We start from the raw sequence: 20,812 nt of genomic DNA, 5'->3' as shown, positions 1-20,812 counted from the left end.
CAAAAAAAAAATCGATATATTCTGTGCCCTCAAAGGCTGATATAGGATTTGAATTTGATGGGTTCGAGATGCCGTTGAACCCACTGACCATTTGAGTTATTGGGTTCGAAATTTAACATCTGTACACATTTGGTAGATTTCTTTAACACATTGGGTGCTCGACTGCTTTCTCACATGCTCCAGTTACTCTGAATAGTTATTATGCCAAAATTGGGTGCATGGGCATGTCCACCATTGTTTCTAATATGATTTTAAGGGTGTGCAGAGATGTCGTCTAGAATTTTGCTGCCTCTTTTATTTCTTGAAAACCATTTCAAGCATTGTTCTGATTGTACCATTTCTTTTTCAGGAAAGTTAAAGTTGGCGTCCAGCCAAATATGGCCTCTGAAGAAAGAGAAGAGTCATTAGCCAATCATAGCATCAATGGTCCTCAAAGAGAGTCCAAACTGGAATTATTTGGCTTTGATTCTCTGGTAAATATTCTAGGTCTCAAGAGGTAAGAGGTACAAAATTCTGTGTCTTTTTTGTTTCATTTTCCTTCTAGTCCACAAACTTTTTTTTTGTGGGTGAAATAATTCATGAAATTCTTTCGATCTCTTTTGTTCTCTTTTTGCTTAATAACTTTTTAGATATAGTTGCATTTTGACATCATTGGAGTAGAATTTAAGTTTTCTGGTGGGTGCTGTGAATCGAAGTCTAGAGAGGGAAGCTCTTCCATCTATCTAGAATCTACTGATTAGAGTTTCCGGCTAGCGTCTCTCTTAGTCTAGGATGCTTCCTTCTGAGAAAATTTTCCTCCAAAGTCCGTCTATCTTTTACTTTTCTGAGTCATATCGGCTTTTAGAATCTGTCTCCATTGATTCTTCTTTTGAAGTGATATTTTGAGTCTCCTCTTTTGAATTAAAAGTGTTGAAATACAAAGTAACTTGCCTAGCTATAAGGTGACGGGAAATGGAAATCATCAGTCTTATGTTATGCTCTTATACATTTTTCGATAGGGTAAATATTTCGTGTTCTTGCTTATTTCCTTTTATTTATTATACTGTCAAGATGGAGAGGAGAATGTTCTTTTCCCGGGTGAAATCACGTGAGATTTTAGAAGGCAGTGCATGTAGATTCAATTGGTGTGAAAGAAGAAGATAGTTTGTTAGTAAAATCAATATAGAATGCAGAAATTGCATGGGTTTCATAACGCACTGATATCAGCCTCAGAAGCAAGGGTTTGATTTGGGGAAGATAGAGGAGAACAGGGCAACTTTTTGATTACCATGTACATCAGAACTACAGTTGGAGAAGTGCTTTATAAGTTTCACGACCCAACACCAGATGGGCCATGACTAGCACTTAGCGAGCAACTACCACTTGGTGAATCTTGAATCACTGGGGACAAGCTAAGCAAAATAGTTTGCATCTCACATAACAGAAACATAGGACATCCATTTATGCAATAATCATACAATAACAGAAATATAACAGTCAAAATAGTACTAGGCAATATATCCCATACGTATAGGCCACAATGTACACAGAGCATCTGAATAAGAGAACTAAGTGAGATGGGACATAACCCAATACTGAATATAAAGTAAGAAGAACTCAGACATAGCCTCCACGGAAAGGTGGATAGCTCACCACTGATGCTGAATAGAGATATGCAGACACTCAAATGTCGGCTGCTGTATCTGCCCCAGTATCTATAGGAGCTTACCTGCTTTAGGTAATTTGGACATAAAGGAATGAAAGAAGTATTAAAGAAAAAGCAGAATCAATAAATAGAGTTTGATACAAATGTTATTCTCCGTCTTTTTGGTTTAACATGCTGGATGTATATGATTTAGGCATACTGCTTGGTTTCCTTATGTTATGGGAGACTGGGATATTGTACTATAATTATTCTTCTCCTCTTGGTTGCAGTTTATACTTTATATGAAATAAAGTTGCTTTCTTATCAAAACATAAAAATGTCCTTAACAACTAAAGTACTTTCTAACTGCAATTTCTCTTAATTTTGCTGGTTAAATAATGGAAGAGTTCTTATCAATCTTATCGTTCCAGTATGACAGGGGATCAAATTCAGGCACCGTCTAGTCCAAGAGATGGTGAGGATGTAGCTATCACATTTGAACAACCTAAGGTACTTGAACTGATTTGTTGAGCATCTATTTGATTTCCCTGAAGCTTTTTTTCATGCACAGTAAGACTGTATCATGTTCACAGAAGTTCTGGAATTTACTTTCAGTCCTTATTCGTGTGGCCTTCATTTTCATCTCCTATGCATTTTACAGTCTACTTAGGGGTAAAAAGTGAGTGATTATTTCCTTTTGAATGAACAGTAATGCACAGTAGGCTATAATTTTGGCTGTAAAATCAAGCTTATAGGAAGACAAGAGTATGGTAGTATTTAGGTTTTTGATCACGCCCAACTCTAGTCCTAAAAAGGATAAGCGGTCGCTGCAAATATAATATGGTCTAAAAGTCCGGAGTCGAATCCCACAGAGAACTAAGGTTTCGCTGTAATTGTTCAATATCGCAAAGAAGACAAGTTTGAACAATTTCTAAATTATAATATTAAGATTTTTATATCTAACTAATTAACCAACAAATACTATAAAACGGTAAAATTATCAACTAACGAGACAAAGGTTTGGAAACTAAATTAAGGAGGTCTAGAGTTATGATTTCCCCAATTGTCGGAATCCTTCCCGCTATGTCTTCTATAATTTCGCCTAAGTATTCTCTACCGATCATGAGCGCTCTGCGTGTTGTAATTCTCTCCCGAGTAATTACGACAATTTACTAGACATACTCTTCTGAGTTACGCTAGCTGGCTTTAATTACAGCTCACTTAGATCGCACCCAAGGTTTTGTTATTCCTAATCCCACCTTTAAACCCTTGGTTATTGATTCCTCACATACGTCGGGAGTGATGTTGTTCAACAACTACCTAAATATGCACTCTCTCCCGAGTAATACATACTAAATAGGCACAGCTAATTGAGGGCCCTTCAATCAACCACAAGAATAATATAGTTGAACAAATAGAGAAAATACCACGGCTAAATTATATAAAAACATAACAAGAATTTATCCTACAAAAGGTTCCATCAAAACCCTAGATAACAAATTAGCTATGCATAATAGTATGTAAAACTACAATACTAAAAATCATAACCAACAATGGAAAATAGGAAGAGGAAGGAAAAACTCGTAGAAGAATTCCCCGCCTTGCTCCTATTGTGTCTCTGCCTCCTTAGGTCGAATCTGTGTCAAAAATTGGTCTCCTCCCAAAAAAACCTCCCCTTCTCTTGAACGCGTTAAACCTTTTATAGTTTGTGTGGTTTTTGCTTTGGACTTCCGAATTTGCCCTTTCAAATACTTTTCCCGCATCTGGACTAGCGCGGGCGCGCTAAGGCCGCGCTAATGCCCGCGCTAGTGGGGTTTTATTCTGCTTCTGATGACTGGACTAGCGCGGGCGCGCTAAAGCCGCGCTAATGCCCGAGCTAGTGGGGTTTCCCTCTGCCAAGCCGAGCTTCATTCCCTTAATTCGTCCACTAGTTCCAATTTTTGCCCGGATCACCATCATAAGTCTTCATTTGAGTAGTGCACTCCTGTGAAACACAAAAGTCACCATTAGAGCCAATTTTTGCATTATTTACACACTTAAAACAATAAAGCATCCTTAAGTTAGAGCCCGAACGTAGGCCAAACTATACAATTTAGCCTATTATCAGTTTTCTACTTAGGATGTCAAAATGAATGACATCTTTCTACATTTAGTATTAAATAGTCTTAGGGTACGCGCTTTGTGCGTGTACACTATATTAATGAGTATATAATTAAAATAGTTAATACTATTAAACAACATGGTTGAGTCATAAAGTAAAAATGTAAGTTCCTAAAATGATGAATATATGTCGATCTATTTAGCTAGTTCAATAAAGGAAGAAATCATGTCTTATAAAAAGGCCTCGAATATAAATGAATGTTGATTATATTTAGCTAGTTCAATAAAGGGAGAATCACGTTCTACAAAAGGCCTCAGATATCGTACTATGATTTTTTAGAACTAATATTTGCACCAACCCAATAGGTTAGAGGACTATAGGGTGTTAGAAAAGAATACGCAAAATTGTAACCTGTAAATATTATCCAATATTAATCATAATAACATGTTCATGCTAATTCTTTTAAAAAAAAAATCAACTGCAATTAAAGAGGAAAAGCAATTCAAAACCAATTCGACGAAAGAAAGCAAAAGGAAAACTTCTATCCTTCGAAATACCTAAATAATGTCATTAATGAAGACAATTATGAAGTTTGTGTAGAGGTGCTTGGACTAAGAGAAACGTACCGCAGAAAAAATCTTATTGTTGATATGCTTTTTCTAACTCAAGAATAATTCTTATTAGTTTTTGCATGATTAGGATCAAAAGACTCAAATCATATCTATCGAAGACTCAAATTTAATTGCATCAGACTCCATAAAAGTAATAATGGTGAATTGCGTATATTTAATGTTTATATTATAAATCTTATGTTTAAATTAATTCTAAGAAAACATAGAAAAGGAAACAGACAAAAACATGGATAGAAGCAATATTCTCACCACATTCACTTGCAAGGAAATAAAGCTAATTTTATTGTAAGTGTAAAATGATTTAATAACTCTAATGGAAAGAAAAAGAAATAGATGGGAAAAAAATTGAAAAGAAGCAAAGCATTCCTATCGTATCCTGTAAAGTCTTCGTATAAGGAGACCTCTTTTAATTAGTTAAAAATGTTAGACACCTAGAGAAAATATGAAAATAAACAACATTATGATTACATTCTTAATGTGTGTCGTAAAGTTTATGTAAATTGATATCGTAACATTCTTTTTCTATTAATTAAAACGGTCAGAAAATTTAGGAGAAGTACAAAAATATTGAATACTAAAAGTGAAAAATTACTACCCAATTCAAATAAGGAATAGTTTAGTAAGAATTTTTTTAACTATTTTCAAACTCCTAAATATTAGGAAAGCAATTTAAATTTAAAATTTTATCCAATGCAAAATCTATTTTTAAAGGATAAAAAAAGAACGTGCGATGCACGTGTACCCTATATCGATGTGTATAAAATTATAATAAATATGAACCCTTGAAAATAAAATTTAAAAAAATATAAGCTCTTGAAAATGACGAATATTGATCCTATTTAGTCAAAAAGTAGCGAATGGCCTAGCTAAGCATGAAAACAACCAAGATAATCTTGAAAGATCAGTGTTCTATTATGTATTCCTTCTTTTATTGTTATTTCATGTCAAAATGATCTTCTAAATACTTATTATAGACATGTCAACTACAAAAAGAAAAAAATTAGTGATGGACCAATTATGTAGCTAAATAATAAAAATTCTTGGCTAATCAATCATATTCGGTGATAGAATTAGTGACAGGTTATAAAATATCCTATTATCTACCAGATGAATTTTGTAACTAATTCCTATTTTATATAGTCAAATTATGGAATAAACTTTCTTAGTAATAATATTTGTTTCTTTTTTTACCAAAAGATAATAATTTAGGTACTTATGTAAATTAGTTATGGTAATTAAATTAGTTTAGGATTTAACAACCAAGCTTCTAAAAGAATACATCGTAGAGTTTCCTTGTTGGAAAAGAAACTTTCTTCCTACTTTTTTATATTCTTTCAGTGTCTTAATATTATGTATCGTTATTAGGAGAAGATATCAAACACTAAATTATATTTTTTAAAAAAACTTCTTTGATATAGAACTCCTAAATATTAGGGAAGTTTTCACTTTACAATTTTATCCAATGTAAAATACAGTTTTAAAGGGTATAATAGACGAACAATATTTCGCTATGGGCCTTCGTGCTTTTAATATAGTATAGATTTAACTTTAAGCTTCTTATTTTACCATTAATGAAATAATTTACGGTAAAGGGTCAAAAATGTCCTTTTACTATTCGAAAATGTTCATTTATACCCTCTGTTATTCTATTGGTCCACTACAGCCTCCGACGTCATAGAACTGGTGCAAAAATACCCCTCCGCCGTTAGGACCCTCCACCATGCCTATATTATCCCATGTGGCCTAATATATTACTGAGGTGGATGCCATGTGGCATGCCACATCATCCTATCTATCCCATTTTACCATTCCCCTACTTCTTCCAACACCACCTCCCTCTTTACCCAACCACCACCAACATCACCTTCTCCTTTACCATGCAGCTATTTTTCCACCACTATCAGACCACTAATCTTGACACCATTAAATCACCATGCGTTCGCCAAAAATCAAATTGAATCGAAAATTTTGATTTTTGGGTTTCATTTTCCAATTTGATTTCAGTTTTTTTTTAATGATTCCAAGTTTCTTAATACATCCACAGTAACATAAATATTTGGTCTTTACTAGTACATATAATAAGCAAAGAGCTTCTGAACAATAGTTAATTAAGCTTAGAGATAGGAATAATCAAAGAGTATTACTAATTCTACACTAGTTACCATATCCTTAGATTCTTCATTAAGATCAGGCGTTTGTTTTCTTGTTGAAGTATCCAACTTTTAAAGAGTTTTTCTCCTTACGTGTCACATATGTCCACGAGAATGGCAGCAAATTGGAGGGCAAAGCAAAATATTCCCCGAGCTGAAACCCAATCATAGTCGACCTTTTCCGACTTCAGTTTATTTTGGCGAGGCTTTTTCAGAGCTAAGGAGCTTTAGCTGCCTCATCCTGTTGATTCTCTGTTTTCTGTTTCTTATCAATGTAAAGATCCTCAGTGTTCTGCTTCTCCATCTCCATCGTCGTATTCAATTTGAAAACAGTGTTCTGTTTCTCCATCTCCATCGCCGTGTTCAATTTGATTTCAAATGATTCATTGGAGAAGTACAGTTCATAAAAAAGCAATATTTCGATTCAGTTTAATTTTTTTGTGAAAGAATGGTAATTTGATGGTGTCAAGACTAGTGGTCTGATAGTAGTGGAAGAATAGGTGCGTGGTAAAAGAGTTGGCTGTGGTTGGATAAAGAGTAAGGTGGTGTGGCAGAAGAAGAAGCAGGGGAAGGGGAAAATGGGATAGATGCAATGAGGTTGCATGCCACGTGGCATCCACCTCAGCAATATATCAGGCCACATGGGATAATATTGGCATGTTGGAGGGTCCTAACGGCGGAGGGGTATTTTTACACTAATTCTATGACGTCGGGGGCTATAGTGGACCAATAGTATAACAGAGGGTACAAATGAATATTTTCGAATAGTAGAGGGTTATTTTTGACCCTTTTTCGAATAATTTATAACCACATAAATTTCTATGCCTTGTTTTAGATCACAAGTTTCAAAAGTCTTTATTTTTTCTCTTAAACTACGCGCCAGTCAAGCACCGTCACTGAACGGAGGGAGTATGTTCTATAGAATTTTGAGCTTTACGTCACACCATTCCATATTTATTCTTTCATCGAAATAAGTTTAAACATACAATTATTCTCCTTTGTTTAAGAAGGATCAACCTAATTAGCTGTACACCCAACAACTTAAACTAAAAATAACCCCTGATGTATAATATATGTATAATTCATGTATATAATATGTGTATTAATCGTGTATAATTTATGTATACTGGCTAGGAAAAGTAAACCGTTAATCCGGCTGGCTATTTGTGTAAAATCCCTTTCTTTTTTTTGAATTTCCTTCTCATCGATTTTTGAACATATTGGAGATAATTTAAACTTTAAAAGCTGGTTCTGTGTGATAGCAAGGATCTTTTCTAGTGATGCGGGAAGCAAGTGGAGAAAAGGAACAGGATATTTTTATTTTACACGGGTGGAGCTTTGACGTATAAAACAATGTGTTTAATTTTTTCGTGTAGCTACTCCTAGGTTTAGACTAATTGTTCTGTTGTTTCCCTGGATTATTTGTCGTCCTATTTGTCTACGGAGTTCAGTTGTAATTCATATAATTGGTTGTATCGTAAAAGGATTTTAGCCAGCTCATAAAAACTATGCATCTGGTGTTTAATTTAGTATGGGGAACTTTACTTTGATCTCCAATGGTTTTCGCAGAACCTTTTATTGCTTCTTTGGTGCTTTATGCGACCTTACCTGAGGAGGTTATCCTAGGTAATTCTAGCTTCTTTGGTTTACTGCTTTATTGCATTGGTGCTGTATTGCTGATGCTTGGTGATTTCCCTCTTATCCTCCATGAGCTGTTGTTGGTTCACACTGAACTTCCCTCAAGACCATTCCAGATTTAAATATGTAGCTACTGCTTGGTTCTTGTTGTCCTCTCTCTTGTCTTCCATCAATCAATCAGCTATTGTTGGCTCATATTAACTTCCTAAGGAAGGACTATTCTAGCTTTAGATATGTAGCTTTTTATGTTGTTGCAATATTCTTTATTTTGTAAAGAAAAGGAAGAGTGACTCACATGTTTTTTTCCAATAAGAGAATGGATAGATATGGAACTTTTTGATGAGCTTTAGATATGCAGCTAATTGCTTGGTTGCACTTTTCATTCTCTTGCAAAGAAAACAAGAGCGACTGTCACATCTTTCTTTCCTCTGAGAAAATATAGCCGTGGAATTTGTTGATGTTTCCATGTTTTCGTTGACACTTTATCATTGCACATACCTGGCCAGTTAATTTTGCGATGGATTGCTTAATGAAGCTTTTGAGTGCATTTTTAACATCTCTCTATGTCAAATGTTTTTTAAGCCAACTGCTGATAAGTCGGGCACATGGATGGGAGTGTTCATGCCATGCTTGCAAAATATTTTGGGGATCATTTACTACATTAGATTTTCATGGTAAGTTGCATACTATCTGGTGTGGTACCAATCAGCTCTTCTCGTTACTCCATAAATGTGTGGTTATATTGATATTATGATGTACTCAAACTGATCTGCTTTAGCCTCCACCTCTGACGATCCCCTCCTATAGAAATTGATTATTGCCAGTAGAGATCGAAGGGGAGAAAAGATATCTTGGGGTAAGATGAGGAAGTGAAAAGGAGCAGGAAAAGGGAACAAAGAGCAAATGCTCCCACTACCTTGATCTACTTGTGTTAGTTTGATGATACACTCTAAAATGAAATAACCGCTCTATTTGCTTTGGTTTGTTCTGTGGATACTGCAGGATTGTTGGTATGGCTGGCATTGGTGAGTCATTGTTGCTGGTTGTGTTCTGTGGATCATGTACTTTCCTGACTACAGTATCATTAAGTGCGATTGCAAGCAATGGTGCCATGAAGGTGGGGAACTGTTCATCAAATCGATGCAGATTAAGAGGATAGATTTTCAATGTCGCTTCACAGTATAACTAGCGTGCACTGATATGTGTATTAATGTTGCCAACATTGGTTAAACAAGGATAGGGATGAGTCAGTGTGGCCATCTCGTCTAAAAGCTTAAGTTGTTAGAGAGAACACTTTGTTGATTAGTTAACTACTATGTTGTCAACAATGTCCTTGTGCTTATTTGGTTAATGATAGCCTTGATTTGTTTTCTCTAATCTAGGGTGGTGGGCCCTACTATCTCATTGGTCGTGCATTGGGTCCAGAAGTTGGTGTCAGCATTGGGCTCTGTTTTTTCCTTGGGAATGCAATTGCTGGAGCAATGTGAGTATACATCACTTTATATTGGTATGAAGGAGCTACTAACTTGGCGGAGGTGCCAAAGTAGGTTAAGTTGCCTTATCATTTCAAACTATCTAAAAAAGAATTTTTTGACGTCTGTATTTACATGTACCTGCTGGTTAGGTATGTACTGGGAGCTGTTGAGACTTTTCTAAATGCTGTACCAAGTGCTGGCATCTTTAGAGGTATTTCTTAAGTGAGATTGATTTACTTGATGTGTTACAAATTAGTAATCCAACTTTGACTTTAAATTATGGTTTTGCTATGTCTGCTTTTTAGAAAAATGGTTTGGCTGTTGTATGTACTTTTACTGCAAAACCATCTGATGTCCTACTTGGCTTTATCATAACATTGGTATAAGTAATTTATTGTTGATTTTTAATGGGTAATTTATTGTTTTCAAATTCATTTGTATAGCTGAACTTAATTTATCATCGATGCAGAAACTATCACACGAGTTAATGGCACAGATATTGCAGAGCCCATTACAAGTCCAAGTTTGCATGACCTGCAGATTTATGGGATTGTCGTCTCTATTCTTCTCTGCTTTGTAGTTTTTGGTGGAGTAAAAATGATCAATCGCGTTGCACCGGCATTTCTTGTACCCGTTTTATTCTCACTGCTTTGCATATTTGTCGGCATCTTTTCTGCGAGGCATGATCGTCCTGCAGGTTTATGCTGTCTATGCCTTCATTCTTACTCTTTTTCTGTCTTGCTCTTTTCCTGTCTTCCTCGAGAGGTTTTTGAAATCTTTGTGTGTAATTCTTGTCTGCTATACACTTTCTCTGTATGAGTTCTCTATTCCATTTTATGTGACACACTTTCTTTTTCAGTTTGTCCCAAAAAGAATGACAACTTTCTAGATTTGGAAACTCTTTAACTTTAAACTTCTTATTTTATTCTTAATGACATGCTCTTATAGTCACAGAAATGTCATGACATGTTTAAGACCACACGTTCTCAAGCACTCTTGGTATGTGGCAAAAGTCTTCCTTTCTTTTTAAATTCCATTCCTAGTCAAATACCACTCTATAAACTGAAACCGAGGGAGTATAATTTATATAAGAGCATGCTGACAGTGATGGTAATGCAAATTCATCAGCCTTGGCCCTGTTAGTTGAGTCTATGTTTACTGGTATTGGTAAAATGGTCATTAATTCTTGATCAGAACTTGATATCTCAACCTCAGGGATTCTCACCATTTTATGTTGCTTTAGTGATGACCCTTCCATGGTTCGTACATCATTCTAGCTCATCTTATTAGTTTGAGGCCATCTTGAAGTATAGTAATGTTGAACATTGTTTCTTTGCTTTAAATAAATTGCATCTCTGAAGCTGCAGATGGAAGTCAAGGGCTACATATTGGTGATAACAGAAGGCTGTAGAATACAAATTAATTACTATTTTTCTATAAGAATAAAGTCTCTTAAGAACTCTAACTACAAGCAGACTGGAATCCTAAAGCTAACTTCGAAGGCAATCAAATAGCATCGAAGAACTAAAACTACTAAGGAACAACTTGAAAAGTTACAAAAAGGAAAAAAAAAAAAGTCCCAACTGTAGCTGGCGAAAGCCTTGGCTACAGTAACAGCTTTGTTACGCGAACTGTGAATAGTAAACTTTGCACAGTGCTTTCGTGGACAGTACTTTATTTGCTCCCTCTATTCCTGCATCATTTGCATTTTATGAGAAAGCATTTGTGTGCTCCTTTACATAAGATTCGTTTGTTAAATTATAACATGAAAAGGCAATGGATGAATGGGATTTTTGAAATGGAAGCCCGAAGATTAATTCACTTATTTCTTCTTCGCTTTAGTGGGATGGTTTCCTGTGTCATGATATTTTGAGGACTGGTGTAAAGTTAAGATGGCTTAATTTTACTGACTTATCACTTTAGCGATGGATATAGAAGATTAATATAGCAAATCCAATTATATTGGGTTTGAGGTTTAGTTGATTGAATTAAGTGATATAAGCTTTGTCCTCCCTGAAGTTTTGTTAATCATGATTTTCATTTCTCTATATATGTATATGTATATGTGACACCACTGTTGCTATGCATGATACAGTTGGGATCACAGGGTTGAGTTTGGAATCTTTCAAAAATAACTGGGGATCTTCTTATCAGATGACTAATAATGCTGGAATTCCAGATCCCAATGGCAAGATATACTGGGATTTTAAGTAAGGCATGCATTTGTTCCTTCATTTTACACTATCCTTTTGCTAGGATACGTTATTCGTTCTTTTTTTTTTTGATAAGGAACGAATGTGCATACTGAAAGCATTTGGAACTAGGTCGAACATTTGTTTCCTTCTTCTTTCTACTTTTTACTTCAATGTGCATACTGAAAGCATTTGGAACTAGGTCTAACATTTGTTTCCTTCTCCATGTTAGTGCATTGGTAGGTCTCTTCTTCCCTGCTGTGACTGGGATAATGGCAGGTTCAAACCGTTCGGCATCACTAAAGGACACTCAACGTTCAATTCCTGTTGGGACCTTAGCGGCAACTTTGACTACTACCGGTTTATATCTGGTTTCCGTGCTATTATTCGGAGCTGTTTCAACTAGAGATAAGCTTTTGACTGACAGGTAGCATGAACTGACTTTATGATACATTATCATACTTCGTGGTGCTGTCCTTGTTCCTACCTGCACTTGTAGTTTTGAGTGATCTGCTTTTTTAAAATGAATGTTTAGTATGTTTGGTAGAGAAAGATATAGCAACAACAAACTCCGCCTCAATCCCTAACAAGTTGGTATCGGCCGTATGAATCCTCTCTGCTCTGTGTTACTCCATGTTGTGCAATTTTTAACTTTACCTTTCTAAATCGAGTACGTAAGGGAAGTGGGTTAAGACATCTCTTTTTCTAAAGTGGACATCATCAAATTATTAAGGCACTTTATTTCTTTTAAAGTTCTAAAACTCAGTTGAGAGTATGATATGGGAATCTTTTAAGAGGAACACCTCTCTATAGCCTCTCCATTTTTAATCATATTTGTTGGGAGGGAAAAAGAGGAAGGTATGAGGTGAGGAAGGTAAAAGTTATTTCCCTTACTTAGCTATTGGAAATGATGACATTCTACCTGAAACTGCATCTAACTCTTCATTTTGTGTGGAAGAGATTATTTCATGATGCTTAATGGTATTTGGTTCACTGATCAAGAAATCTTGAATTGGGATTCACTGCATTACTAAAAGTATTTCTGCAGGTTGTTGAGTGCTACAGTTGCATGGCCACTTCCAGCTATTGTTTATGTTGGGATAATCCTCTCAACCTTGGGGGCAGCCCTTCAAAGCTTGACTGGTGCTCCTCGTCTCCTTGCAGCAATTGCAAATGATGACATTCTACCTGTTCTTAACTACTTTAAGGTGGCAGATGGACATGAGCCTCATGTGGCTACTCTCTTCACTGCCTTCATCTGCATTGGCTGTGTTGTAATTGGGAATCTAGATCTTGTCTCACCTACTTCAACAATGTTTTACCTCGTATGCTATGCTGGTGTGAACTTATCCTCCTTCCTTCTGGATCTGTTAGATGCTCCCAGCTGGCGACCTCGATGGAAATTTCACCATTGGGGCCTCTCTCTTGTTGGAGCATTACTTTGTATAGGTATCTTCTTTGCTTCAGCTGTTGGATAATGGTTTTATTTTCCTAGTTATGAATAATGTAGATGGCAATAACTAAACCATTGATCCTAATTGGGGTTTTGTTTTCCTACTTTACCTTTTTGTTGAGTGATATACCAGTTCCACATGGACTGTGTAAGTGTTTCCAAAGGAATTTATAGAGGTCTTGGCCTGCTCTACCCATTCACAATTTATAGAGGTGTTGGCCTGTTTTCCCCATTCGCTTAAGGTTTTGGGTTGGCTGGTCGGATTCTTTCACATTGTATCAGAGCGAAAACCTATTTCTCACACTCGCAAGTCCACGTTAAAGTTCAAATGTGAACCCAAAATCAGGTTATACATGTAGGAAGGTGTTGAGTGATAAAATTTCCTATATAGGTTGTATAAAGGGTTCCAAATGGCATCCTAAGGGGTTTTAGACATCTTCATATTTTTTCTTTGATTTAAATATCATGAAGAAGTTTGCTTGGTTAATTTTTTTACTGGTCCAAGATTCCGGATTCTCTCAATTTTTATAAGTTATGAACAAAAGTTTTCTTTAGACCACCAAATAAGTTTTTCTTGGATATTTCAATTTTTAATCATAGCATTTCACGATGATGTGAAATGCTCATGGGTTCTATCCATGTTTTTGTAAACTTGTCCGAAACCAACTGTCCTATGGTTGCTGTCACTTCCCATGTTTTTCTTGTTCTATAAGTTGGTCATTTCAGTTTGATGATCTAATCTAAGTAGAATAGTAGACTAAGGGTTTTATTGATATCCTCATAGCTCTTCCTTCCTTTAGTTTTCTTTTGTTGATATTTATTCAGTCCTTTTTTCTTCTATTTGGCATGTGTCTGATGCTGCCAGAGCCTGCTCATCCTTTTTGTTAGAGAACTTTGTGACATGTGAAATGACCTTGTTGCTCTGACTTTCTGCCCTCGTATACTGTAGCATGTGGGCTGGCCTCAACTCGCAGATTTTATTACGAATTGATATGTCATTCTTTCTTGGGTACTCTATGCCATCTTCACTTGACAACTTTTGCAGTTTGATTCAAATAGTAAAGACGCTATAGTTTGCTTTTCTATAATTTATCCTATATTTGCACCTTTAGTGATGTAGTTGGCTAGAATAAGCTATGGGACAACCTATAGAGGTGGTCGACTTACCTTGAAATTGATGTTTTCACTCATCTGATCTCTTCCTCCAGGTCAGAGTTTGTTCATGTTTCCTTTCTATTGTTTGTTTGCAGTGATCATGTTTTTGATTTCCTGGGCATTCACTATTGTATCACTAGCCCTGGCAAGCCTCATATATTATTACGTAAGTATCAAGGGGAAAGCAGGAGACTGGGGAGATGGTTTTAAGAGTGCATATTTTCAGCTTGCTCTTCGCAGTTTACGATCTTTGGGAGGTATGTATGAGTAGTTTGTATAATTTACTTATTAACTTACACAGCTCAGATTCTCTTGTACTGGCCCTTCTTTTGTTTTCTCAAAACTTACTGTTTCCTCCTCTTTATTGTATCTTCTTATTTGGGCAAAGATTGAGTGAGGGAATACAAAAGTTTAGATTGTCACTAAAGGAGCCATAATGTATTCATTGTGGTAGGTTGTTTCTCTAATTTGTTATTTCAGTGAAACTGCATTTTGTTTTGTTTCCAGATCCTTGTGTTGCATTTTGGGATCCATTTGATTTAAAAGTTCATTTTTTATGAGAGAAATATGAAAGGACGTGAACTCTCACCATCTCTCATTTAATTGTTGGTATATAAAGGGCAATTATGGTACTTTACATATATGTGTCAAAACTCTTTCTTTGGTTTTAAATTCCATGACCGGTCAAACATAAAATGGAGTAGGGGGAATAATTGCTTGAAGGGTCAGTTTCGTTTTCTTTTTCCTTATTAGTAATTTAATAAGTAACTTATTGCTACCTTCCGTTTAGGTTAATGATAGATATAAACCTCCCTCCAGCTTATGAAATTACATCTAATAGACTAATACCCTTTTGTCTAAAAATGCATTACTGAAACTGTGAAACCTCGGCTCGCTTGCTTTTGTAGTGGTGATTCCTCTCTAACAAAAGTTCAAAAATAAAAGTCAAATCCCAATTGCCCATTTCATATTATTATTAACTTGACTCATTACCTATTATGTGGAGGTACATAAGCTTAGGGAAAAATATATATAAAATATCCCTTTTGTCACCACTCACCACCGCCAAACAAAAAGAATCACATCAAATAAGTGCTGAAATTTAAAATTGTTGAAATTTTATTTTTTCGATTAAGTGAAAACTGCATTTAACATCTCTTTATGTGGTTAAAAAGAACTTTCACCCAAAAGAAATATATTAAGAAAAGTGTGCATTCTAATTAGAAAAACTCTGAGAGGTTTCAGATATAATTTAGCTCATATAATTTGAATTATAAAATGAGTGATGCCACAATATAGGAAAAAGAAGAGTACATATAGGAATTAGGCAAAGGCATAAATGTCTTTATTTTGGTTTAGTTTTTGCCTTTAAGGAAGGGAGCTCCATGTATGCATATTAGAGCAGGAAGGGGTATTGTTGTCTGTAATGTTGCTAAAGTAGATGGTTGGTACCTGTAGTTTACCCCTTATTTAGCAATATACCCATCTCAGCTGGTCTATCGCTATCAAATCAATTTTACATTGAATTTGCATATTTAAGATGCTATAAGTTTCTTGAAAATGGAAGAGTAAAATAAAGGATAAGCTACAGAAGAGTTGGAGGGTTAAAATTATGAGTCATAATTCTGGCTCTGCGACCACTAACAGTGTTATAGCCAATGATAAATCTGTTTTGGAGATGGAGAATATTTGGTTACTTATCTGTTTCTGCTCTATTTCTTATTCGTTGGGTGATTGCTTAAATTGTAATTAGCTAATTAGCAGAGTGCGGATTAGTTGATTTTTATGTTCTGTGTACAAATATGGTTTATGTATTGATTTCTCCCAGTAGAATTCTGAGTCATGGGTTTTGGCATCGTACAATCCTTTCCTATGAAATCAATGAATTCAAACTTTTAAAAGGTTTAAGTGGATGAGTTTGCCTTATTCTTCATCAATATCTGTTCTCCGCATAGACACTGCAATCCTACTGCTATGTCGGGCATAAAATGTACTTCTAAGAGTGATTAAATGTAAAACGAAGAGAAACTACCTAGGTAATCTTTTTCTCCAATTTCTTCATAGGCATCAAATTGTATAACTGTAGTAAATTGTTACTCCTACTTAATACTCCTCCGTCTCAATTTGTATGAAACTTCTCATTTGGGACAACCGGAAATGGTTGATATCATCCATTTTTATTGCAACATTCACAACTTTCAAGAATTAAATTCATTAGACTATATTTAACCTTTGATGTGATATTTTCTATATTCAAACTAACTTTCAATCATTATTAATACTTTCTCCAATATCATTGATATAACATATAAGTTAGATTAACAATTTAAACTCTGTGCAGTAAAGTAGTCTTAAAATGGGAAGGAATGTGTAAAAAGATGTTGGCTATTACTTGATTGGAAAAAACCAAATATATTGGCTATTAACTTTAAATGGCAAACCTTACCTCCTTCTCCATTATTTTTTCTGTGGTTATTGGAATAGACTGCATCGCTAGAAATGCACATACTTTCTGCGAGTATTTGTAATGCATTATGTTATTAATTGTACAAAACAGAACCTAACGAGTAATAATAATAATAATAATAATTGTACAAAACAGAAATTGAAGAGTTTGTGACTTATCATTGGGGAATTTCTTCTCTTGGTTCACTATGCTTAAGTATGTAACATTTTATTCTTATATGATTTTATTTAGTGCCTCTTGATGTGATGACCTGCAATAAATATTCAATTGTAAATGCAGCAAACCAAGTACACCCGAAAAACTGGTATCCTATCCCACTTGTATTTTGTCGTCCATGGGGCAAGCTGCCAGAAAATGTGCCGTGCCATCCAAAGCTTGCCGACTTTGCCAACTGCATGAAGAAAAAAGGCAGGGGAATGTCCATCTTTGTCTCTATTATAGATGGAGACTACCATGAACGTGCTGAGGATGCTAAGGCTGCTTGCGAGCAGCTAAGTACCTATATAGAGTACAAGCAATGTGAAGGTGTAGCTGAGATTGTTGTTGCCCCCAACATGTCAGAAGGCTTTAGAGGCATTGTTCAGACTATGGGTCTCGGAAATCTTAAGCCAAATATAATCGTAATGCGGTACCCGGAGATTTGGCGTCGTGAAAATTTGACCGATATTCCTGCTACCTTTGTAGGAATAATAAATGACTGCATTGTTGCAAACAAGGCTGTTGTCATTGTTAAGGGTCTAGATGAATGGCCAAATGAGTATCAAAGACAGTATGGTACCATCGATTTATACTGGATAGTGAGAGATGGTGGTCTTATGCTTCTGCTCTCTCAGCTCCTCCTTACAAAAGATAGCTTTGAGGGATGTAAGATACAGGTGTTCTGCATTGCAGAGGAAGATTCTGATGCAGAGGGTCTCAAGGCTGATGTAAAGAAATTTCTTTATGATCTCCGGATGCAAGCTGAAGTTATTGTCATTTCGATGAAGTCATGGGAAGCCCAAGGGGAGAAGCAAGAATCTGTTGAAGCATTCAGTGCTGCACAGCAGAGAGTTGCTAGTTACTTGGAAGAAATGAAAGAGCAAGCGCGGAGAGACGGGACCCCTTTATTGGCTGATGGAAAGCCTGTGTTTGTTGAAGAGCAACAAGTAGAGAAATTCCTCTATACTACTCTAAAGCTGAATTTAATGATACAGAAATACTCGAGAATGGCTGCAGTTGTGCTCGTAAGTCTACCTCCTCCCCCTTCCAATCATCCTGCGTCCTTCTACATGGAGTACATGGACCTGTTGGTTGAAAATGTACCAAGGCTCTTGATTGTTCGTGGATATCACAAAGATGTTGTCACTTTATTCACGTAGTTCTTGTTCAAATACCATTTTTTTCCCTTTAGCTAAAAACATCCAATTTATTTGCCTTTAACTTCATTTCTTTTTTTACTTTCCCTCCGCGAGCAGGAGGGCGGAGGGGTGTACAATATAGTTCATTGTATAATTCTTTCTTTTTTAACCCGAAAATCTTGACGAAATTTTGTGACCGATGAATCTCAAGTCAATGCAGCCTTTTATACAACTTTTACCTTGTCAACTGTACTGTGGTCCAAGTCACAGTCTTGGTTAACCTGTTACCATTGAGGAAACTTCTTCCTCATCACCCTGTTTCCCCTTCCCCTGGAAAAGAGGAGATACTCTAAAGGCTCTTTATCTCTTATTTCAGCTACCATAGTTTTGTAAAAATTGCACGGGGCGCCCTATTTGGTCACCCCCATTTAACATGTATTTACTATTTTAATTAGCACCCAAAGTTTAAACAACTTTCTTCTTCTTCTTCTACGGGTAACAATGATTTATTGTTGTTTGTGAACATATTTTAAGGTTGTTTATGATGTTTTACAACGGTGAGTTGCCATGACGCGTTATTTTTACTATAGCTTAGGGTTTCTTCTTCTTTTTCTTAATTGCAAAATGGGTTTGATAGATTTATTGTTGTTTTGATAAATTGATGATTGAGGCGTGTTTTTGATGATATTTGGAGGTTATGTTTCAAATTTGAGCTCATTTAGAGTAGATTTAGGTGTTAAATCGTATATTGGATTGTTAAAATTCGAAGAACAAATTTCTATTTCTGCGCAATTTGCACTTGATGTCTGTTTGGCCGTAAGTGCATGAAAACGTTGGTTGTACTTCAGACCTATTTGGCCTTAAGTGTATCTGAAATGCATTTTTTTTGACTTAAGACTTGTTGGCCTTAAGTGCATAAAACATTGGTTGCACTTCAGATCTATTTGACCTTAAGTGCATCTGAAGTGCAATTTTTTTCACTTCGGACGTTTTGGCCTTAAGTGCATGAAACCATTGGTTGCACTTCAGACCTATTTGCCTTAAGTGCATCTGAAGTGCAATTTTCACTTCAAACTTTTTGGCCTTAAGTGCATGAAATCATTAGTTGCATTTTAGAGCTATTTGGCTTTAGGTGCATATGAAGAGCAATATTTCATTTCAGATTTTTTGGCTTTAAGTGCATGAAACCATTGGTTACACTTCAGTCCTATTTGGCCTTAAGTGCATCTAAAGTGTAATTTTTTTTTACGTCGGACATCTCTCACCTTAAGTGAATGAAAATATTAATTGCACTTGAGACCTATTTGGCCATAAGTGCGTCTAAGTGTAATTTTTGCACTTTAGACTTAATTAGCCTTAAGTGCATTGCACTTCAGACTATTTTTTTTAACTTCAAACCCGATTAGTGTGAAGTTGATCCTAAAATGAGTAGGCTTGTAATTTTTTTTACAAAGTGAGTATAGCTTCAATTGTGACCCAAAAACCGAGTATAGATGCAAAACCCCCCATCGTTTTGCTTCATTGGCCCAAAGGTAGCAAAGGGATTTGGTTTAGAATGATTTGGTCTCAATGTTTCGTAAAAATTGCAGGGGCCGCCTATTTGGTCGCCCCCATTTAACTTGTACCCACTTTTTATTTTTTTTAAACTTATACTCATTGTTTAAATAACTTCTTTGGGCAACAGTGATTTTATATGGTGTTTGTGAACATATTTTAAGGTATTTTATGATGTTTTACCATGGTAGTTATTGTGGCACTTTATTTTTTCACTATTGCTTAGGGTTTCTTCTTTTTCTTTTTCTTAATTGCAAATGGGTTCATAAGATTTATTGTTGTTTTGACAAATTGATGATTGAGGTTTGTTCTTGATGATATTTGGAGGTTATGTTTCAAATTTGAGCTCATTTGGAGTAAATTTAGGTATTAAATCGTATATTGGATTGTTAAAATTCGAAGAACAGATTTCGATTTCTGGGCAATTCTGCACTTCATGCCTATTTGGCCTTAAGTGCATGAAAACGTTGGTTGCACTTTAGACCTTTTGGCCTTAAGTGCATCTGAAGTGCAATTTTTTTCACTTTAGACTTATTGGCGTTAAGTGCATGAAAACGTTGGTCGCACTTCAGATCTTTTGGCCTTAAGTGAATCTGAAGTGCAATTTTTTTTTTAATTCAGACTTATTGGCTTTAAGTGCATGAAACCATTTGTTACACTTCAGACTTATTTGGCTTTAAGTGCATCTGAAATGCAATTTTTTCACTTCTGACTATTTTTTTTAACTTCAGACTCGATAAGTCTGATCGTAAAATGGGTAGGCTTGTAATTTTTTTTGCAAAGTAGGTATAGGTTCAGTTGTGACGCCAAAATTGGGTATAAATGCAAAAGCCCCTTAGTTTTAGGTTAAGGTAAAGTAGCTGTGATTTCTGTATCCATTTTTTTTTAACTTACTATGTGGATTGAAGTGTTTCGTGTAACTAAGGCAAGATACCTTATTTCAAAGTAATTGCTTTTCTAGAGAAGAGAGGTAGGAAGTGGTTTTATTAGCTTACACTGTAATATTTCTTATCCTCTATATAATATGATAATTT

General features: G+C 35.5%; 1 protein-coding gene across 2 annotated transcripts in view; it reads left to right on the top strand.

Moving 5' to 3' along the window:
• The window catches only part of LOC109214973 (cation-chloride cotransporter 1-like), a 19,239-nt gene extending 781 nt beyond the window's left edge, over window positions 1-18,458 (top strand). Inside the window, exons 2-13 of one of the 2 annotated variants that reach the window (XM_019378954.1) lie at window positions 350-496; window positions 2,056-2,134; window positions 8,728-8,819; window positions 9,148-9,262; window positions 9,528-9,628; window positions 9,770-9,831; window positions 10,090-10,317; window positions 11,716-11,830; window positions 12,045-12,239; window positions 12,861-13,261; window positions 14,516-14,677; window positions 17,167-18,456. In XM_019378954.1, the coding sequence (XP_019234499.1) occupies window positions 350-496; window positions 2,056-2,134; window positions 8,728-8,819; window positions 9,148-9,262; window positions 9,528-9,628; window positions 9,770-9,831; window positions 10,090-10,317; window positions 11,716-11,830; window positions 12,045-12,239; window positions 12,861-13,261; window positions 14,516-14,677; window positions 17,167-18,245 (2,776 nt within the window). In that variant the 3' untranslated portion in view covers window positions 18,246-18,456. Of the gene's footprint in view, window positions 1-349; window positions 497-2,053; window positions 2,135-8,076; window positions 8,134-8,727; window positions 8,820-9,147; window positions 9,263-9,527; window positions 9,629-9,769; window positions 9,832-10,089; window positions 10,318-11,715; window positions 11,831-12,044; window positions 12,240-12,860; window positions 13,262-14,515; window positions 14,678-17,166 lie in introns of those variants that run through there. The other variant, XM_019378955.1, reaches the window with a different exon arrangement.
• Window positions 18,459-20,812: the final 2,354 nt, after the last annotated feature.

This window comes from Nicotiana attenuata, unplaced genomic scaffold (assembly GCF_001879085.1).
Source record: "Nicotiana attenuata strain UT unplaced genomic scaffold, NIATTr2, whole genome shotgun sequence".
Classification (NCBI taxonomy): Eukaryota; Viridiplantae; Streptophyta; class Magnoliopsida; order Solanales; family Solanaceae; genus Nicotiana; species Nicotiana attenuata.
The sequence above is the reverse complement of the archived record's forward strand: the minus strand, read 5'-3'. Positions and strand labels throughout refer to the sequence as shown.